General features: G+C 36.3%; 1 protein-coding gene across 1 annotated transcript in view; it reads right to left on the reverse strand.

Annotated features, from left to right (window-relative positions):
• Window positions 1–23,193, reverse strand: part of TLL1 (tolloid like 1) — a 253,243-nt gene that overhangs the window by 97,320 nt on the left and 132,730 nt on the right. The window contains exons 6-9 of the mRNA XM_064273593.1: window positions 22,148–22,326; window positions 15,712–15,817; window positions 10,693–10,817; window positions 1,301–1,416 (exon numbers count right to left, since the gene is read on the reverse strand). Of these exons, the coding sequence (XP_064129663.1) occupies window positions 1,301–1,416; window positions 10,693–10,817; window positions 15,712–15,817; window positions 22,148–22,326 (526 nt within the window). The remainder of the gene's footprint in view (window positions 1–1,300; window positions 1,417–10,692; window positions 10,818–15,711; window positions 15,818–22,147; window positions 22,327–23,193) is intronic.

Consider the following 23,193-nt stretch of genomic DNA (forward strand, 5'->3'; position numbering starts at 1 on the left):
CTGGAATAAAAACAATTTCTTGGTATGGTATTTTTGGAGCTTTTTGCAGCCATGTCCATCCATGTGTGAGTTTGGGTTATAATTTTCCATCATATTATTCTTATCAAGATTGGTATCAAGTTTTTGCTAATCATGTAAATAGGAGAATGTGTTCATTTTTTTATCCCTAGAAGAGTTTATATGATATTAAAAATATTTCTTACTTGAATGTTGGGTAGAATTGGTCAATGAAGTCTTCTGAACCCAGATTGTTTTTGTTGTTGTTGTTAAAATTTTTTTCACTAATAATTCAATTAACTAGTAATTTCATTTTTTATTGTTATGGAATTATTCAAGTTTTTTTTTATTTCTTCTTGAATAATAATTTAGTGAGTGATATTTTATGGCAATTTGTACATTTCACCTGAATTTCAAAATGTATTGGCATAATGTTGTTTAAAACATCCTTTTATTCTCATTTTGGTGTCTAAAGCAACTAAAAATTAGATAGTTGTGTTTTCACTATTGTCTTTCTTGATCTGTCTTTTGATCTGTTTGCTTGTTTTTTAAGTCAATTCAAAGAACCAACTTGTTTTATACTTTGTGGCATCTGTTATTGTCACTCATTAATTTCAACTTTTATTTATTATTTCCTTCTATAAGTCTTTTCCATTTACTTTACTGTCCTTGCTAAATTCTCGATGTGAATGTTTAGCTCATCGGTTTGGGGCTTTTCTTATTTTCTAGTTAATTATTTATTAATTAATAATTAATTAAGACCGTGAATCTCCTTCTAAGTACTGATTTAGCTGCATCCCTGGTGCTCCTTGGAAACTCTATGGGGCAGTTCTACTATGTCCTGTAGGGTTGCTGTGAGTCAGAATTGATTCGAAGGCAACAGGTTTGTTTTTTTCATTTTTCTGGCATACAGTATGTTTATTATATTACAATTGAAGATGATTCCTAATTATAAGAACTTCTTGGCTGCATTAGATATTTAGACATTTATTTCTTAATATTGGAATCTGTGGGTATTTTTCTAGTTACTTTTCTGATCCTGAATTTTGACTTAATTTCATTTTGTCTGCGGAGATACTTGTATTATTTCCATCATTTTATATAACATTTTTATTTTTAAAATCACCTCTTTTGAAAGCACTGGAATTGAAATAATTTCCATTATAAATTTTCTGAGCTTTTAAGTCTCTTTTATGAAGAATTAAATAAGATTTAAAAAAAATAAAGCAAATTGTACTTAAGAGATGAATGAGCCTTCGTACTGATATGAGACTCAAATGCAACTCTTGATGGTATAAACTACCTTCTCCCCGGGGGTCACAGAGACTCTCCAGATGCAGTGTGTATACGAAGGGTAGCCATTTGGAAATCCTGGGGAAGAAAGGTTGCCATTGGATTCTTGTAGAGTTTCTCCACATGCTAAAATGGAAAAAAATATATATATATATGTAAATTGTTTGATTTAAAAAAGACTTACTCATATTTCATGAAAAAAGAGATCATTCTTTAATTTTTATTAACATAAAAAAATTAAATAAAACCAAAACCAAACCAAACCCATTGCCATGGAGTTGATTTTAACTCATAGCGACGCTACAGGACAGAGAAGAACTGCCCCATGGAGTTTCCAAGGAGCGCCTGGTGGCTCATCCCTTGGTTAGCAGTGGTAGCAGTTAACCACTGGGCCACCAGGATTTTCATATTAAAGTCAAGTTTTTTTGCCTGTTTGTATATTTTAGACAAGAGTATATATTTACATTTCACCAAAGGCTTTTTCTAAGTCAATTTCTCTGTATGTCTCTTTTACCAAAATTTCCATATACACAATGGCATGACTATGGCTTAAAAAAAAAAAAAAAAACTGTTGCTGTCAAGTTGTTTCCAATTCATAGCAACCCCATCGGGCAGAGTAAAACTGCCCCACAGGGTTTCCAAGGAGTGGCTGGTGCATTTGAACTGCCGACCATTTGGTTAGCAGCTAAGACCTTAACCACTGTGGCACCAGCTCTCTGAACACCGTTAAATATAAGGAAAAATTATGAGTTGAGTAATCTGGCATTCTAGAGTTCTGGGCAGTACGAATGGTTAAGCTCTCAACTACTAACAAAACGGTTGGCAAAATTTGAACCCACCCAGAGGGACCTTAGCCCTGGTGGCAGAGTGGTTAAAAGCTCAGCTGCTAACCAAAAGGATGTCAGTTCAAATCCACCAGCTGCTCCATGGAAACCCTGTGGCATAGTTCTGCCCTGTCCTGTAGGGTCACTATGAATGGGAATAGACTCCACAGCAGTGTTTGGTTTTTGGTTTTAGAGGTACTTTGGAAGATGCACTGGTGATCCTCTTGCAAAAGGTCACAGCCTTGAAAATCCTATGGAGCACAGTTCTACTCTATAACACATGGGGCTTCCATGAGTCAGAATCAACTGAACGGCAACTGTTTTTTTAAATTCAGAATTCAAAAAGTTGTTCTTCATGGAAACCTTTCTCATTCATTTCCAAGGAGTCTACAGTCAACTTAAAGGTCACCCATATTCAGACTCACGTCAAAGATACCTAGCTGATATGGCTCTGGGACCAAATGAAACATTCCATTAAAATATTCAGTGTGAACTGAGACTAAATTTAATACTGACCAATGAATAATAACCTAGAAGTAGTTAATAAAAGCAATACCAAAATGTTGTATACAATAAGCACCAAAAAAAAAATCTGAAAGATAAAAAATATCCTGGAAGGTTCAAGTTTTTCAACAAAATGCAGACATTTATTAACTATCTCTTTCCTATTGATCATAATTAGAACTTGCTGAAAAAACTATTATATTTTCCCTGGGTGGTAGACCTGGTTAATGTGCTTGACTGCTAACCTGAACATTAAGGTTTGAGTCCACCCAGAGGTACCTCGCAGAAAGGCCTGGTGACCTACTTCTGAAAAATCACCCACAGAAAACCCTATGGAGCACAGTTCTGCTCTGACACACATGGGGTTGCACTGAGATGGAATAGATCTGATGGCAACTGGGTTCACATATTTTTTAAGCCTGTCTAATCCCGTGAGTTTTATCAGCTATTGGAAATAGCAAATCATCGACTGCATGCCTCAGCATATGTTTTATTGATACCCCAGAGCCATGTGAACACAGGCCAGGGCAGAGGGTAGTAAACAGCCCCTTGGTTCAGTTGAGGCCGGTGGTCAGAACCATTCTAAAATGGATTTTCTTGTTGCTCTTTCAAGACATGGTATGAACCTAAGCTGCTTTCAGTATCCTTAACTCAACTATGAGTCCTTCAGTCATTTTTATAACCTTCACTCAATAATTTGAAAGAACAGCTTCCTCTGAAGGAGACTACAGTGGAAACTGAGATATTACCATATTACAGAGTCATAGCTACCAGCAGGAAAACTCTCACCTCATCAAATCCTCAATAAATTATACATGGTTCTGCATATCTTGAGGTGAATGAAGAAAGAAAGGCAATGACTTTGAAAACAAGAAATAGAGCTGTAAAAACAGTCTGATACAATATAAATATTTATTTAGGAACACAGATATTATGTTTGCACAACAAAATAAATTTCAAGTAGGAGTAAGCAATGTTTATTCTGATGAATAGGCAGATATAAGCCACTTTAGAACAAAACAAAAATGTTCAAGGTCAAAATACATAATTCAGCACGGTGCAATGAATCAGCTAGGGCACTTGATAAATGTAGCATTTACAAGAAGCTTTAGAAAAATGAATATTTGTTAAGATTTTATTAATGCAAACAACGTCCTTCTAATCATTCGGGAGCTGAGTGTTTCAGCGAAAAAAACTGTAATTCACAGCAGTTTAAAAATAAATTCTGTAATGATTAAAAGCTTTACTAAGCCACAGACGAGACTTGTACTGAAATTCCTGAAATGGAATAAAAACATTTAAACATATTTAATCCACAAGTGCGTACAAACAATACTGTTCTGATTTTTTTTTAATGTTTTCTTAATGAAACATAAAACATGCATTCATGTTTCCCTTCAATTTTTAAAATATAACAAAGAAAATTTTGGTGTCAAATGATTTTAAAATAAGGAAATGTTAAAAGGAACCCTAAGTCATTATTTGAGCAATAATAGTGAAATTAATTATTGAAATATAGTAAAAGACATTTTAGTGGTAACTGTCTAGTCATATCCAAAGTGGCCTTTAAGATGAAGGACAAGTATAAACACCAAGAAGCCTTGGCCTACTTTGTTGTTATTGCTGTTGTTAGGTGCTGTCCAGTTAGTTTCAACTCACCGGGACTCTGTGTACAACAGAACAAAACACTGCCTGGTCCTACACCATTCTCACAATCATTGCTATGTTTGAGCCCATTGTTGAAGCCACCATGTCAACCCATCTTGCTGAGGGTATTCCTCTTTTTTGCTGACCTTCTATTTTACCAAGCATGATGTCCTTCTCCAGGGACTGGTCCCTCCTGATAACATGTCCAAAGTACATGAGACGAATTCTCACCATCCTCACTTCTAAAGAACACTCTAGGTGTATTTCTTCCAAGACACATTTGTTTGTTCTCTGGCACTCAATAGTATATTCAATATTCTTCATCAACATCATAATTCAAATGCATCAATCCTTCCTTGGTCTTCCAGATTCATTATTCAGCTTTCGCCTGAATATGAAGCAATTGAAAATACCATGGCTGAGGTCAGGTACACCTTAGTCCTCAGAGTGACATCTTTGCTTCTTTACACTTTAAAGAGCTCTTTTGCAGCAGATTTGCCCAATGCAATGTGTCATTTGATTTCTTGACTGCTGTTTCCATGGGCACTGATTGTGGATTCAAGTAAAATGAAATCCTTAAAAACTTCAGTATTTTCTCCATTTATCATGATGTTGCTTATTGGTCTGATTATGAAGATTTTTGTTTTATGTTAAAGCATAATCCATACTGAATACCATAGTCTTTAATATTCATCAGTACGTGCTTGTCATTTGCATATGGCACGTTGTTAATGAGTCTTCCTTCAATCCTGACTCAGTGCTTTTCTTCCTATAGTCCAGCTTCTCAGATTATTGCTCAGCATACAGATTGAATAAACATGGTGAAAGGATACACCCTGATGCACACCTTTTCTGACTTTAAACCACTCAGTATCCCTCTGTTCTGTTTGAACGACTGCTTCTTGTTCTATCCACAGGTTCTGCATGAGCACGAAAGCATTCTGGCCTATTTTAGCATCCTTTAATGATTAGATCTACTTCCTCACTGCACTGTACAATTTGTATGGTTTCCCAGACTCTATGCTACTTCTGTATATAATCTGTGCTTTGTTACTTGAGCCCATATCAGCCGGGCAGTGCTTTTCACATACTAAAGCTAGCTCATTCATCCATACAATTATTTATGGAGCACAGAATTTATATCAGTGGGTGATGCAGATGGTTAATGTGCTCAGTGGCTGAAAGTAAGTTTGGGTTTTGGGTTCATCCAGAGGTGCCTCGAAAGAAAGGGTGGGCAATCTACTTCCAAAAAATCAGCATTGAAAACCCTTACTCTATGCAACTTGTAAGAAGCAACATAACAATTTGCTTTTTATACTGCCTTAGAAGGTTAAGTAAAAATAACATACAAACTCCCTAACACAATTCTGCTGAAGAGCAGGGGAATTTTCATATAACATGATATTAAGATGCTCAAGCTGCATATGAATTTAAAAATTTATATGTAGTTTGTAATATTGCAAATTATTCTAATATTGTTTAAAAAATTTCTTAAACCTGAGATCCCACCCACTCTCTCCCACAAGGGGACTATTGTTCCCTATCTTTCCAGTTTGGATATTATCTCTATCTCTACCAAAATATTAATATTAGCATGTAAACATCACTCCTTAGACCCACCATCTCTCTCCACCTACTGCCACACTTTTCTCCTTTCTCCTTTAGCAAAAATTCTCAGAAGGGTTGTTATTTCTATTATTTTTCTCTTATTCCAATCCAGACTTCCAATCCATTTCAGGCAAGCAGTCATTACAGCAACCAATGACCTTAATCTTACCAAATTTAGAGGCTAAATTTCAAACCTCGACCTCAGCATCCTTGATATTGTTGATGACCCTGTTTGAAACTTTTTCTTCACTTGCGCTCTAGGACAACAAACTCTTCTGAATTTTCTTTTACTTCATTGACAATTATTTCTTTCTTTCCTGGATCCTCTTCCTACATTCCTTAAAAGTCACATTCACTTACTGGGACTGATAAGTTTTACTGTCTCTTTTTCTCTGTCACCTGCATGCTCTCTCAAATTCTTCCACTTTGCTTCACATCAGCTGCAACTATCTTGTCTCTCATCTAAATAAACACAGTATCTTCTTAACTGGTCTCGCTGCTTCCCATTTATACCCATTACAATCTATTCCACACTGCTGTCAGTGATCAGAGGAACCCTCGTATCATTCTACAGACCAATTAACCTGATCTATGTTGCTGTTGTTGTGTGCAGTCAAGGAGATTCCAACTCATAGCAACCCCATGTGACAGAGTAGAACTGCCCCATAAGGTTTCCTTGGCTGTAATCTTTATGGGAACAGATCACCAGGTCTTTTCTCTTGAACCGTGAAACTTTTTTTTTTTTTATTGTACTGTAGATGGAGGTTTACAGAACAAACTAGTTTCTCATTAAACAGTACACATATTATTTCATGACACTGGTTAACAACACCATGACATGTGAACACTCTCCCTTCTTGATCCTCGGTTCCCTATTACTAGCTTTTCTGTCCCCTCCTACCTTCTAATCTTTGCCTCTGGGCTGGTATGCCCCTTTAGTCTCATTTTGTTTTATGGGCCTGCCTAATCTTTGGCTGAGGGGTAACTTCGGGGGTGGCTTCATTACTGAGCTAAAAGGGTGTCCAGGGGCCATACTCTCAAGGTCTCTCCAGTCTCTGTCAGGCCAGTAAATCTGGTTCTTTTTTTGAGAGTTAGAATTTTGTTCTATATTTTCCTCCAGCTTTGTCCAGGACCATCTATTGTTTTCCCTGTCAGAGCAGTAGGTGGTGGTAAATGGGCACCATCTGACTGAACTGGACTCAGTCTGGTGAAGGCTGGGGGAGATGTGGCCCATTAGTCCTTTGGACTTATCTTTCCCTTGTATGTTTAATTTTCTTCATTTTTCCTTGCTCCTGAAGGGATGAGACCAGTAGAGTATCTTAGATGGCTACCCACAGGCTTTTAAGACCCAAGATGCTACTCACCGAAGTAGAATGTGAAACATTTTCTTTACAACCAATAGTATGTCAATTGAGCTAGATGTTCTCCGAGGCAATGGTCCCCCCAGCCCTCAGCCCAGCAATTCTGAACCACTGACCTTTTGTTTAGCAGCCAAGTGCTTTACCAGCCCTGCATTGTGTCAGGTCTCTGCTTACCTCTCCTGTCTTGCCCCATTTCTACTCTGTTTTTCCCTCTTGTGCTAGGCTCCTGATGTCCTAGAATTCTTTCAGTTCCTCAATAGTAGTAATACTCTTGTCTCTGGGATTTTGCTCATGCTATTTCTTAGCCTGTATCACCCTTCCCTACCTGATTGACCCTTCTTATCCTTCTTCTAAGAAGTTTACTCTACAAACTTACATGGGGTGAGGCACCTTACCTATATATTTCCATTCTTTACCTTTTCAAGGAGACTAATGATATTGCACTTTATTTTCATGCCTTTACATCTTATTTCAAGTAAACTGTGACCTCTCTGAGGCCAGGGACTACATTCAAGTTGTTTCTGATTATTTTCCTCAAAGGTTGGTAGAATTCTTGGTATATCGAAATGGTATTATCTATGTTTAAGCAATGAATTAGGTAATTAATTAATGGCTTTTATTTGAAGTAATATAAGAAAATAATATTAAAATAAGGAATACATGGTTAGAGGAACATGTGTTAAGTTCTCACTAGTTTTAGTTTGATTGTGATTAAATAAAACATTTATTATTAATCTATATGCTAAAAACGCATGCTCCAATTTTTTTTAATGTATTTTTTCTTAAAAAAGAATATACCACCTTTGCAAATTATTTCCACTATTTATTTATTTATTATAGAAAATGGAGGGTCCATCAATGTGGTTTTACTGTCGTGTTAAACAATGCAACGCATACATTAATGATTTCTATATTTCAAGTAAGAAACTGGCCCATTTATTTTACATAACTAAAATCTCACATGGAAACTATACTTGCCAATTAACCTCCTGTTAATAATTAAAATATTCAAGATCCACAGGCTGAAAATTAAATTGTAGTGTCACAAGTTTGATTACTACTCAGCTGAAGTAATCAAACTGACTTTCCTACAATTCAGTGTGCAGCGGCATCTCCAGCATGCTTTTTATAAGCCATGTAGACACACATGCATTTAGACAGACAATCGAAATGGTTTTAAAGAAGAATTGCTCATTTATTTAATTGCTATTACTCTCACAATCTTTCCCCAAAGGCTTTACTTTGAAAGCAAAAACGGGTAACACTGTCAGTGCTGCTGGAAATTAGCCAACGATTGCCCATGTCATAGTGCCATTTACTTAGAAATTCACCCTTCTTGTACAAATTTGAATTTAAATAATAAACAAAGACCACACATGCAAGTGCATTTCACATACATACATATAATAGTTTTAAAAAGGCACTAATGTAAATATGAAGACAACTTAAATGCATATGCCTAAAATAAATACATTTATGAACATTAGGTAGAAGATTTAGTCCTCTTTAGACACATGGAAAAATTAGATAGATAGGTAGGTAGGTAGATTTGTGAACAAAAGAAAACATATTAAAGCTTAACCTCAGTACTGAATCATTAAGAAGTAAAAGGTTTTTAAATACAGCATTAAATTTCAATAGCTCTTAAATATACTTTTGAAAACCTAATAGGCCTGGATTATAAGAAAACCAATCATTGCAAAAAAAAAATACAATTTCTACTATCTTTCTTCAGCAGATCTGATCTTCAGAGAGAGAAAAACCCTTCTTTACTACGACGTTGCAACAGAATCCATCTGGTTGAATCCATGGATTGATCTATCACACATAATGAATCAATAACTTCCTATCTATGTCTTGGAAACCCTGGTGGCGTAGTGGTTAAGTGCTATGGCTGCTAACCAAGAGGTCAGCAGTTGGAATCCACCAGGTGCTCCCTGGAAACTCTATCAGGCAGTTCTACTTTGTCCTATAGGGTCGCTATGAGTCGGAATCGACTCAACGGCAATGGGTTTGGTTTTTGGTATCTATGTCTTGTGATATTCAACTAACTCATTTTTCCTTGCTTGCACTTGATTCTTAATCTGCTCAGCAAAAGGTTTCATATTATATGTCAGTGAGAATATATAACATTTGTGTGAATGAGTTATCTAGTCTTCTCCTCTACCCTAAAGGGAAAGTTTCCTGGATTGTCACTAGAAACCACAGTAAACAATTGTAACTTCCCAATAGTTTACTATATACAAACATATTTTAAGCGTTAAGTCTCTACGTAAAACTTCTATGATTAATATACTCATCATATCCCTGTAAAAAATACTAGAATAGGAGCCAACTAAAACTTGCATAATTATTTTAGCACACACAACCTGAGTATCCAGAACAATACTTCCCAAAGTGAATTCTATGGGTAAGTATTGGATAAAAAGAAGTTTCCTTGGACAAATAATTTGGGAAAAATTGTATGAAGGAAAGTTAAACATGTTCCTTTGATAGGACAGAGTAGAACTGCCCATTCGGTTTCCAAGGAGCACCTGGTGGTGCCGACTTTTTGGTTAGCAGCCGTACTTCTTAACCACTACACTGCTAGGGTTTCCTTCTTTGATATAGGATATTTTAAAGTATTGTGAATATACACGTGTGCACAGAGCTCACAGCATTCCTAATTTGGAATATAGAATAACTTTTTTCTTTTTTGGACTACTAAGACACTAGTATCCCCTTGAAACATTCTTATGAAGACCTTATATCAATTTTTTACAACTTTATTAAACAGCAAAACATACTGTAGCTTTCTAGCAACACGGTGAGACAACTTATTCTTTACAACAAAGTTCCAAACTCCTACTAATGACATTTTAATTTATATACCATTAATGATGGAACTTGAAGGAAAAGATCATTCAGGATCCAATTCTAAAGTTTAGATAAAGGATATTCTTTGTATATTGGCAAGGAAACTCAGAATTAGACTATGAAATTATACAACCATTTAAATATTAATGACTATCAAACAGCCCTGATATATTTTATGTATTAAACTAAAAGATAAAAAAAAAACTATCCTGATTTTTTAATTTGATTTCCAGCAATTTGTTTATACTGTAAAACCCGTGAAAGCTGGAAAACTGTGTAAGGTGGAAGCTTGTAAGAAGGAAAACTGTAATATTTTCCACTAGCAGAGAGTGACAGAAAAGTGATAAGACTGCACCTTGTCAAAGGTGGAAAACCTGTGAGATCTGGAAAACCAAGGCAGACTCATCAAGTTCCAGCTCTCACAGGTTTCACTGTATTTACAGCAATGGGTGTTCCAGAGTTCTCTCATACCTCATTTTATGATTACTGACTTTGAACTGATACATCACTTGCCAGCATGGAGAGAGCCAAGCACGCAGTTGAGTAAACTGGAAGATAACAATCAAGCACAATTATGCCAGTGTGTTTGTATGATGCTATACCTGGACATCTATACAGCTTTCTTGCCTGTGCAATATCTCCTTTGCTTAAGCGAGTTCGCTGACCAATTGCCGGACGTATGCCATTGTCATCACGGGAAGGGAGAATGGTATCTAGAAACATCCCCCTGAAAAGAATCAGAAGTAAGCCACACATAAGTCACCAAATTAAGACTCATATATTTCTTATAAATATAAGATGATTTTTTTCAAAGTCAAAAGGGAAATATACCAATGCTGAGTTTTAGGTAGTGTCTCAGGCTTTCAAAACACGATCATCAAAGTAGAAAAACAAGTTTGTGTGGCAAATGTGTGTCTAGCATAACGTGTATAATGATATTGACTTAGAAATATATACCAACCATTTAAAAAAATATCTGGAATAGTATATATTCCCCAACGGTTATACCATGGCTTTTGTTTGGGTCCCTCAAGCAGAACAAAGAGACCCTATTTGCCAGGTTGTAAAACAAGTAATTCTCATATAGGTCTATTTTCTTAAGAACAACCTACAGTAAATATTTTTGAGGTTACCAAAATTGTAAAAGTCAAATGAAACATACATAAAATAATTTTTTTTTTATTTAGGCTGTTAATTTAACCTAAGACTCACAGCACATAACAACAACAGCAACAATCTTAGAAGTCCAAGTATAGCAGCATTAAAAAGAACAATAAAAAACAGAGTACCAAAAAAAAAAAAAAAGGTTTTTTAGGATACACACACACAGAGCAAGACACAGATGTATATAATAAAGGTTTTTCGTGCTAAAATTAATAAGTAATAAAAAGTAAGGAATAATAGCAATAAGCTGAGAACTGAGTTGTTTGCCCCCAAAGGTTATAATAAAACTCACTATTTTTAGTAATACGTATAACTCAAAATCCTAAATATAGTACGCTAAAGATACCATCTTACTTTACAATCTATACCTAACATTTATACAACTAAAGGAAGTACTGAGCTTAAAAGTTAAATGGACTTTCTATTGGTGGAGCCCTAGTAGCTCAGTGGTTAAGAGCTTGGCTGCTAATCAAAAGATCAGCAGTTCAAATTCACCAGCTGCTCCTTGGAAACCCCATGAGGTAGTTCTGCTTTGTCCTGTAGGGTCGCTGAGTCAGAATCGACTCGATGGCAGAGGGTTTGGTTTTTTGGGTTTTATTGGTGGGAAGATTGGGATGTGTACCTATGGATTTTCAAAGAAATCTCAAAGCAGGTTTCTATAAAAATATTGTAAATTAAGAAATACATTTTTTTTAATCTTTTAAGCTGGGATAAATGGTAAAACGAATATTTCTTTCCAAAATTTATAAATAAGTAAATTTTATGTAAACTGTGGATTCAAAGAACAACATTTTCAGGTCTATTCCTTCCTTTAGGAAATACTTACTAAGCACTGTTTTAGGTCTGAATTTACAGTAATAAACAGAAATCCTTCTATGATTCTCACATTCTAATAGTGGAAGAAAGACATTACACAAAGACTGATGAGTAGGGACAGGTACTATGGAGAAAAATAAAGGCAAGAAGATGGATTTGGACTGTGCAGTGACGAGTTAGCTTTTAAATTGGATGATCAAAGAAAAAGTCACTTGGTAGTTGACATTTAAGAAGGAAGTGAAGAACAGAGCAATGTGGGTCACTGAGAGTTGAGAATTCTCAGGGAGAAACAACAAGAAATACAACAGCCCAGTGACTGGAGGACCCCTAAAGTATTTAAGCACTAGCCAGAGAATTTAACTTTTACCCAGAGGACACCTATTAATCTATTGGGAGATGATACACAGAGTGGTGACATGATCTATGAGTAATTTATGACTGGCCTCCCAAGCTTCTCAGTAACGAAAAGGGTGGTGGTTCTTAGATATAACCTGGATAACTCAGATAGACAGGGAGACTGGAATTCTTTAAAACCAGATCTAAGCATCTGGATGAATTCAAACTAAGACAAATGATATATGGGAACTGACCATCCAAAGTGAGAGCTTGCACTTACTTAATAAGATGCAGCTCCAGCTAGATCAATGTAATTGAAAGAGGAAGTTTAGCTCTATGGTAGAATTGAGAAAAGTCATTCTATTACACTGCCTAAATCAACATTTGCTGGGCAGGTCCAAATTAATGAAGTGCTACAATTTCTGCAGGACTTCAGTAATAACGAAGTATTCATTATTTTCTACTGCTAAAAATGAATTTATAATTTTGGAAACGGTTTCGTTTCTTCCACCTTTCAAAAGAAATACAATTTTTTAAAAGGTCAAGGACATCTGGATTGGATATATTCAACCTCACACAATAGAATGATAAATTTTGGGTCATTCTGTCAACTGAGGTAAACTCTCTTCCATCCCTAAGGAGGTCAGTCACCCATTCTTTTGTTCTTTCTTTGTGGCCAGGAAGTTAACATTTCTCTCCCTCCCACATCTCAGCCATTAAGCAAAGAGGCTCTTCCTGGACCTCTTCCGTGAGGCACTACCCATAGGCCAGAGACAAATAGTATTGGGTCCACTTCATACATTTTAAGCTACATTAAAATAGCAAATTAGCTATGCTTTTTAAGAAACTTCAAAAAATTTTACAATTCTTTTATTAATGCAAAATGTGCCATCCCAGTCCTCAAGCATTCACATTACACAATATCCATGCACAAAGAGAAAAAAGGCCCATAGATTCAGTCCTATTGTTCCCACAAGTGACTTCCTAAATCTGCTGACAGGCTACTTTTATGAAAACAATTGGAACTTTTATAGACTCTCTGGTTTCAGAATAGAAGAAACTATAAAACTTCAAATACTTTGGGGGAGGTGGCTGAGAGCTATGACAAATATTTCATCTGAAATTCAGTCATTGAGGTCTGTGTACAAGTTAGTAAACATCCTCTTTAAAGCTGTGGTGGCACAGTGGTTAAGCGCTCCGCTGTTAACCTAGAGGTCTCCAGTTCAAATCCACCAGCTACTTTGTGGGAGAAAGATGTGGTTGTGTGCTTCCTTACAGCCTTGGAAACCCCAGTGGCAGTTTTACTCTGTCCTATAGGGTCACTATGAGTTGGAATTGACTTGATGGAGACAAGTTAAAGACTCAAGACAATCAGATAATGTGAATTGGGCCAATCAGATTGCTATCATTCTAAAGGATAAGGTCACTTACACTGTAGAAACATAAGTTGATTTAGAAAAAAATGAACAGGGTAATTTTGAAATGTAAGATAGGATAATAGGTCAAGGCTGATGGCCACGCAACACAAAGGTGGGTGGATGTGATGAGAGGTGGAGTACACGCAGTAAAAGCTGAGTGGTTTATGGGGAAAGAAGCAACTTAGCACATAAGAGTAATACTGGATAACAGGAAATCTATATTTCAAACTTTTGTATAGACTCTGAATCTATGAAGAATAACAAAACCAAAACCCAGTGCCGTCGAGTCGATTCCGACTCATAGCGACCCTATAGGATGGAGTAGAACTGCCCCATAGAGTTTCCAAGGAGCGCCTGGTGGATTTGAACTGCTGACCCTTTGGTTAGCAGCCGTAGCACTTAACCTAATAGAAACAATAAATCATTATTCCTGCCTAGTACCTGCTCTATTCCAAAAAATCAACACTCAGGTTAGTTCTGAATAATATCATTCAGCAGTGCTTTGGTGGAGTAGTGGTTAATAGTCCAGCTACTAACCAAAAGGTCAGCAGTTTGAATTCACCAGCCACTCCTTGGAAATCCTATGGAGCAGTTCTACCCTGTCCTAGAGGGTCGCTATGAGTCAGAATTGACTCGACGACAATGAGTTTTTGTTTTGTTTTGTTTTTGGCTGAATTGGGACTCCAGTCCCGTTTGTCCCATGTTTTTAAAGAAAACTGACTTAAAGCATTGACCTATAAATAAAGTTTTGTAACTCTTTAAAATTAATTTCAAGCCAAATTTCACGGTATACTTCTGTCAAAACTTAAATTTCTAATTGCAGAAAAAAATATGTATTTAGTTATTATATTTGAACAAAAAATATACCGTATATCCTTTAAGAAGAAATTTTTTTTTAAATACAGTTAACACTAAATTTTTTTCAATAATAAAATGTGGTCTAAAAAAAAAAAAATAACTTAAAAACGTGTCCAAGTATCCTGAGTTCATTTGAATATTCTTCTGTTTTACCAACATTTGTTTAAGCAGTGAAATTATTTGATTTTTCTCTTCTTATGACCCTGCTTTTACAAATAGATATTAATGAGTTGTGAAATGGACATAAAGTGGACAAAATCGATGAGTTGGAGTAGGTATATGAGTGCAAAATGAGCAGAAAATGGAAAAAAAGCTGAGTTCGATGGTTTCACAGTCCCAAATTCCTTACCTGACAACTATTTGCTTGATGGCATCATCTTAAGAATGAAGTAGATTAAGACTTATATTTATTACACTCTCAAAAAATAGCATTCAGACAGTAAGGAAATAATTTTAAGATCAATAAGTGGTGAAATGTAATTTTAAATTACAGGAAGTAAAATATCTTTCTATCACATTCTTTGACAATTAATTTAGTAGTATGGATTTCTGAGCATGACTGGTACTTGAGCAGTAGAAAATAGATAGAACACGAGTTACATAGAGAGTGTAGCAGTCCAATTCGACCACCAAGGTCCCTATGTGACTTAATAAATGCCAAATTTCCATTAAGCAATGCTTTGCCAATTTAACACGCTGATTGGTTTGGTCATTCCTTTAATTGAACTTTTTATGACTGAGGAATATAAAATAATTGGACTCATATATAAACGAATATTCTAATAGTATAATATTTTAATTACCATGATGCATTTATGTATTTGACAGAACATGTGAAATTGCAGTTTAAAATCTCTTTAAATGTCTGATGTTCGCTATAAATGCTAATCAAGTATTTTTCCACTTTACTTCTGTCATGAGACGGCAGTATTTAAAAGTAGTTTCAGTTATAATGCCAAACACAGCTTTGTGAGGTGCCACATGGAGGAAAGGAATTAAAAGTCAAAAGGTATAACCTGAGACTCCAACCTTGAGAAGGTGTTCCTGGCATAGTGCATGATGCTGTCAAAATCATATCTTTCCCCAAGTGAATTCACTTCTCCAGGCTCCATCTTCAGAAAATTGTACTCTTGACCTAGGAATCAGGAATAAACAACAGCTTAGAAGTCTTTTAACAGAGGGAAAAGAGAACAGGAGAGCCTTTCCTAGGCCTATAGCTCTTCTTTACTAAACAACTGATCTTCATGCTGGATGTATTTCCACACTAACACCAAGCTATGCTAAAGTAGATATCTAATACCACGGACTACACTTCAATATCATGTTGAAAGAGCAATACTGAATTTCATTAGTAAGTTAATTTCTGCAAATGTCGACTAATGAAAGCATACTTTGGGTTTGTTTCCTACATATATTATTCTGCCGTCTCACAATATTCGCCTATTTAACAAGTTACTGCTATACGCAATGATTTTTTTTTTTTTAAAGTTACGTTTTTACCTCATGACTTTCCCATTTTTCCCTTTTGTCTACATTTGCCAGGACCAACAAAAAGCATCTTACTGTTTGCTTTAGACTCTTTCCATAAAACACTGGGAAAAATATAAAAAAGACTATTAGAATATGCAGGAGTCTCTCGGTGGCACAAATGGTTGAGCACTACAATACCAACAAGAAGGTTGGGGGTTCAAACCCACCCAGAGGTAGATGCCTCCCAAGTAAGGTCTGGTGAACTGTTTCCAAAAGGTCACAGCCTTGAAAACCCTAGAGAATGCAGTTCTACTCTGCGCATAAGGGGTTGCCACGAGTCAGACTTGACCGGATGACTAAAAACAACGTCAGCATATGCACGAAGAACTTGCAGGCTCTAGCTATGTGACTTTATCACTAAAGATAAAACTGCAGCAAATCTTCTACTATCATTAAAAACATTAAAGTTCTCCTTGACAAATAGGAAGTTCTACTTTAAGGAATTTTGGATCAAAATAAAACATGTTTCCCCTGCAAGAACGGCACTGATCAAAAATTCAGAAAAAAATAAATGCTGGTGAGGTTGTGGGGAGATTGGAACTCTCATACGCTGCTGATGGGAATGTAAAATGGTAAAAACCAAAAACCAGACCCACTGCCATTGAGTTGATTTCAACTCACAGTGACCCTATAGGACAGAGTAGAGCTGCCTCATAGGGTTCCCAGGACATGGCTGGTGGATTTGAACTGCCAACCTTTTGGTTAGGACCTGAACTCTTAATCACTGTGCCACCAGGGCTCCATAAAATGGAACAAAGACTAAGGAAAACAATATGGTGCTTCCTTAAAAACCTAGAAATAAAAATACCATACGATTCAGGATTCTCACTCCTTGGAATATATCTAAGAAATAAGAGCTATCACACAAATATATACATAATAGAGCACAAAGGGGACACAGTCATAGAAGCACATCCAAACACCCTGAAGAACTGAGCTACTGGGGCTGAGGACTAGAGACCATGGTCTCTGGCAACATCTAGGTCAACTGGCATAACGCAGTTTATAAAGAAAATGTTCTACATCCTACTTTGGTGAGTATTATCTGGGGTCTTAAAATTTTGCAAGCAGCCATCTATAATACATCTATTGGTTCCATCCTGTCCGAAGAAAACCAAAGAAACAAGAAAAAATTAGTCCAGAGGACTAACGGCCTACATGAACCTCAGCCTCCACCACCCTGAGCCCAGAAAAACCAGCTGGTGCCCGGCTACCACCACCAACTCCTCTGACAGGGATCACAATAGAGGGACCTGGACAGACTGGGAGAAGAATGTAGAACAAATTCAAATTCACAAAAAAGACCAGATTTACAGGTGGGATAGAGTGGAGGAGTACCTGAGACTATCGACCCTGGACACCCTTCTAACTCAGAACTGAAACCACTCCCGAATTTCACCTTTTAGCCAAAGATCAGACAGGCCTATAGAAAAAACAATAACACACACGAGAAACCTGCTTTTTAGATCAATTAAGTATAGGAGAAGAAATTAGCAACACCTGCCCAAAAGCAAAGACAAGAAAGCACACACGAGAAACCTGCTTTTTAGATCAATCAAGTATAGGAGAAGAAATTAGCAACACCTGCCCAAAAGCAAAGACAAGAAAGCAAGGGACAGGAGAACTGAACAAACGAAAATGAGGAATCCAGGGTGGAAAGGGGGATAATGCTGACTCATTGCAGGAATTGCAACCAATGTCACAATACAATTTGTGTACAAATTTTTGAATGAGAGAAAGAGAAGAATATAGTTCAGAATTTAATTATTATTTTGTTAAATTTTAATACCATGTTATTTTAAGCTTCTGGACATCTTCCATTTTTAATAGTTTCTCAACTGATTATTTGTATATTTTAATGTTATTTTTTGAAATTTGAAAAGACCACAGAGTTTAGATATGTAAATATACATCAATGATTCCAGAAGCAGAAAATTTCCTCTAATACTATTTAGGTTTCAATGTCTCAATCTTTACAATTAAAGCAGCCAAAGATGGTATAAGTCATTTCATATATGCAACGTGAAAAAGCTTTGAAACATCAAATATAAAGGTGAACTATTAGAATTCAAAATTCAAGGTTGGAGCTCAAAAAGGAACCATTATACCACTCATCTAACTAGGTTTTTATTTCAACTGCCCTATTACTGCTCAATGTAAAAATACCTCATGAAGAAGGAGTTTTTGAAGGGCAATAAAGAAACTGACTGATGCCACAGAGTATAATGTCTTTCCTTCATGTGATAAAGAAACTTGATTTCCTCCTTTGAGTATTGATGAGAAAATCAGCCTGAAATTATACAGCTCAATTCCCAGACTAAATTGTTTAAGTCCATCATTGAATGAATACACATGGTAAGTGGTTTTTAATAAACTAACCAGCCCATATGGTAAAACAAGTGCTTATAAATTTTTGGTATGACTTTCTGTGTTACAACCATTCTCAGGAAGGGCTCTGCATTCTCTTCAACACTGGCAGAAGCACCTGTTAAAACTCTCATCTTCATAAATAATTGTATATATTATAACACATGCATTTTTAAGGTCCACCACTCAACTGTCAGTTTTTTTATACTGTGGTGGCTTGTATGTTGCTGTGATGCTGGAAGTTATGCCAAATACTGGCAGGGTGAACCATGGTAGACAGGTTTCAGCTGAGCTTCCAGACTAAGACAGACTAGGAAAAAGGACCAAGCAATCTACTTCTGAAAAAAATCAGCCAGTGAAAATCTTATGGATAGCAGCAAAACATGGTCTGATATAGTGCCGGAAGATAAGCCCCTCAGATTGGAAGGCATTCAATACACAACTGGGGAAGACCTGCCTCTTCAAAGTAAGGTTGACCTTAATGACGTGGATGGAGTAAAGCTTCCAGGACCTGCATTTGCTGATGTGACATGGCTCAAAATGAATGAGAATAAACAGCTATAAATATTCCTTAGTAACCATAACATGGAATGTATGAAGTATGAATGAAGGAAAATTGGAAGTTGTCAAAAATGAAATGTAACACTTGAAGATTCATATCCTAGGCATAAGTGAGCTGAAATGGACTGGTATTGGCCATTTGAATAAGACAATCATATGGCCTACTATGCTGGGAATAACAAATTGAAGAGCAATGGTGTCACATTCATTATCAACAAGAATATTTCAAAATCTGTCTTAAAATACAGCATTGTCAGTAACAGGATAATATCCCTACGCCTATAAAGAAGACGTGTTAATTCAATTACTATTAAAATTTATGCATCAACCACTAATGGCAAAGATGAAGAAACTGAAGGTTTTAAACAACTTCTGTGGTCCGAAATTGATCAAACAAGCAATCAAGATGCAGTGATAATTAATGATGATGGGAAGGCAAAAGTCAGAAACAAAGAAGAAAGGTCAGTTGTTGGAAAATATGGCCTTGGAGATAGAAATGATACTGGAGATCTCATGATAGAATTTTGCAAAATCAATGACTTATTTCTTGGAAATACTTTTATTTCAACAACATAAACAGTGACAAAGCATGTGGATCTCGCCAAATGGAATGTACAGGAATCAGGTCAACTACATCAGTGGAAAGAACCTATGGAGAAGCTCAATATCATCGGTCAGAACAAGGCCAAGGGCCAACTGTGGAACAGACCATCAATTGCTTATATGCAGGTTCAAGTTGAAGTGAAGAAAGTTAAAACAAGGTTCATAGAGCCAAAGTACAACCTTGAGTATCTCCTACCTGAACTTACAGACTATCTCAAGAATAGATTTGACGCACTGAAACTAATTACCAAAGATCAGACGAATTGTAGGATGATGTGAAGGACATCATCCATGAAGAAAGCAAAAGGTCATTAAAAGACAGGAAAGAAAGCAAAGGCCAAAAAGGGGGTCAGAAAAGACTCTGAAACTTGCTCTTGAACATACAGTAGCTAAAGGAAAAGGAAGAAATGGTGAAGGAAAGAGCTGAACAGGATTCAAAGAGCGGCTCGAGAAGACAAAATAAAGTAATATAAAGAAATGTGCAAAGAAGACCTGGAGATAGAAACATTTCTCCTTGGATCATCCAAAGCCTTCTCAAACTGAAGGAGATGCTAAATGAAACCACTATTTGTCTTTCTTCTTCTCAAAAAAATGCCCTTTTGTTCATATTTGTTATATCTGTTGGTAGTACCATCATTCATTCTATTGCCTAAAAATAAAACCTTCAAGATTTTCCCTCACATGATGATGCCTCCTTCACATATTTTTGACAGACTATACCTCTTTTTTCTCTTGGCCTACACTACCCTAATTGAGGACTAAGTCATCTCTCATGAACCACTGATTTAGGCTTCTAACAGGTTGTCCTGGCTTCAAGCTTATCCTTCCCACCCCCACTTTTCCACTCCCAGTTGATTGTTACAACTGACAGAATTATATTTTAATATAAACCTTCTCTGCTTACAATACTTCAATTATTCCCTAGGAGCTAAATGATGAAATCTAAATCTCCTAACTTTGTATTTAACACCCTCCATGATCTAAACTTCCCAAATTACCACTAACTAGTCTTCCTCATGTAACTTACAATGCAATTCAATTTTCTGTAATCATAGTTTTGATCATAATGTTCGTTCTGTCTAGAATTTCAGTCACTCTTCTATCTAGAACACTTATACTTCTAAATTTAATTTCCTTTGTGACATTTCCCTTGACTCCCCAAGGTACATTTAGTCACACCTTATTTGTATTTGTATTCTACAGTGTTCTCAACATAGACTATTGTCACTTTTCTCATTTCCAATAATTTGAATATATCCCACACAAGAATTTGAGAGCAGTGGTTGTATTTTTTTTCGTGACAGTAAGAGCATCACCTAATGCTGTTGCTGTTAGGTGCCATTGAGCTGGTTCTGACCCATAGCCACCCCATGTACAACGGAAGGAAACACTGTCCAATCCTATGCCATCCTCACAATCCTTGCTATATCTGAGCCCATTGTTTCAGCCACTGTGTCAATCCATCTCGTTGAGGGGCTTCCTCTTTTTTACTGATGAGATACTTTACCAAGCATTATGTCCTTCTCCAGTGACTGGTCCCTCCTGATAACATCTCCACAGTATGTAAGGCACAGGTATCAATAAATAATTGGTACCAAATATGTGGAAATTCTATGGAATTCCATGTTTCTAACATAAAGGTGGCCATTAGGAAATAACACATTTTACTTTGCTCATGCTACATTACAAGAACATTCCACATGGTAGGATTTGGAGAGGCGGAAATTAAAGGTACTGATCTTTATGAATGTGAAAGTAGGGAAAAAAAATAACTTTAAACTGAGGCTATTATCACACACCAACTGTCAGAGAAATTAGATTATAATTATAAATTATACTTGAACTACTGAAAACCTTTTTGAGAATTTGTCTCTAGAGCAGTTAAGTTTAAGGGAAAAATCTCAAAGAAACTATTTAGGCTATTCAGTTAATGACTTACTTTCCTGGAATTTTTTCCAGAAATTATCCTGAGAATAATAGAGATTCCTCATTTAAAACAGCACATTTGATGGCAAACCCTTGTCCTTTTTAAATCTCTTAGACATAAGTTCCAGAGCTCAGTACAGAAAAAGCTTAAATACAAAAGAAATATTTAATAATATTAATTTATGGTTCAATAGCCCACACTCATTCTTGGAAAGCATAGAAGTTTAAAAATAAAAAAGCTAAGTCTTAGGAAAGCAAACAAACCTAAAAGAAACCTAAGATCTTTCAGTCTCCAGAAAGAAAGAAAGAAATACATACATAAAACCACCACGGGTATTTTTTAATCAACCAACATGTTGATTCTACTATATCAAATAATTAGTTTATACTTTTCAAGAAGTTAAATAATAAATTTTGTAAGTGCAATTCAAAGATATTCAACCAGCCTTTAAACCCAACACACTCTGAAGCTTCTCACCTGGCTGGATGTTTTCTCTTATGATGGTTACATGATTATCTCGATCTGGTCGTGTGTGTTCATGCCAAAAGCCTATCACATGGCCCAATTCATGAACCACAATTCCAAATTTATCACAGTTCTTGCCAATAGAGATTGCTTGAGGTCCATTTCCCCGCCGACCTACATAGGAACAGCATCTGAAATAAAGTAGAAAGTGGAGATAAGGGTGATGCTGCGTGAATTACTATCTGGTGAAACTTCTGTAAACAATTGTGATAAAGTCCAACACACTCAGAGAGAGAACAGCCTTTTATTAATGAATATGTCTAATTTCTAGTATCCTGATAAAATAATGTGCAATAAAAAAAATAAAAAATAAATAAATCTATTGCCATCAAGTCAATTCTGACTCATAGTGACCCTACTGGGCAGGGTAGAACTACCCTGTAGGTTCTAAGGCTGTGATCTTTATGGAAGCAGGCTGCCACATTTTTCTCCCATGGAGTGGCTGGTGGGTTAGAACTGCTGACCTTTCAGTTAGCCGTCAAGCACTTTAACCACTGTGCCATCAGGGCTCTTTATGTACTGTACCAAACCCGTTGCCTTCCAGTCGATTCCAACTCTTAGCGACCCTATAGGACAGAGTAGAACTACACCGCAGGGTTTCCAAAGAGTGATGGGTGGATTCAAACTGCCGATCTTTTAGTTAACATCCAAGTTCTTAACCACTGAGCAAACAGGACTCCATATTATGTACAATTAAACAAACAACAAAAAAAACCCATTGCCGTCGAGTTGATTTTAACTCATAGCGACCTCATAAGACAGAGCAGAACTGCCCCATGACATTTCCAAAGAGCAGATTGTGGATTCAAACTGCCAACCTTTTGGTAGCAGCCATAGCTCTTAACCACTGCCCCGCCAGGGCTCCATTTCGTACAACGTTGTTGTTAGGTAACATCAGATTGGTTCCCACTCACAGCGACCCTATATGACAGAGTAGAACTGCCCCATAGGGTTTTCAAGGAGCAGCTGATGGATTTGAACTGCAGACCTTTTGGTTA

Source organism: Loxodonta africana, chromosome 21 (assembly GCF_030014295.1).
Source record: "Loxodonta africana isolate mLoxAfr1 chromosome 21, mLoxAfr1.hap2, whole genome shotgun sequence".
NCBI lineage: Eukaryota > Metazoa > Chordata > Mammalia > Proboscidea > Elephantidae > Loxodonta > Loxodonta africana.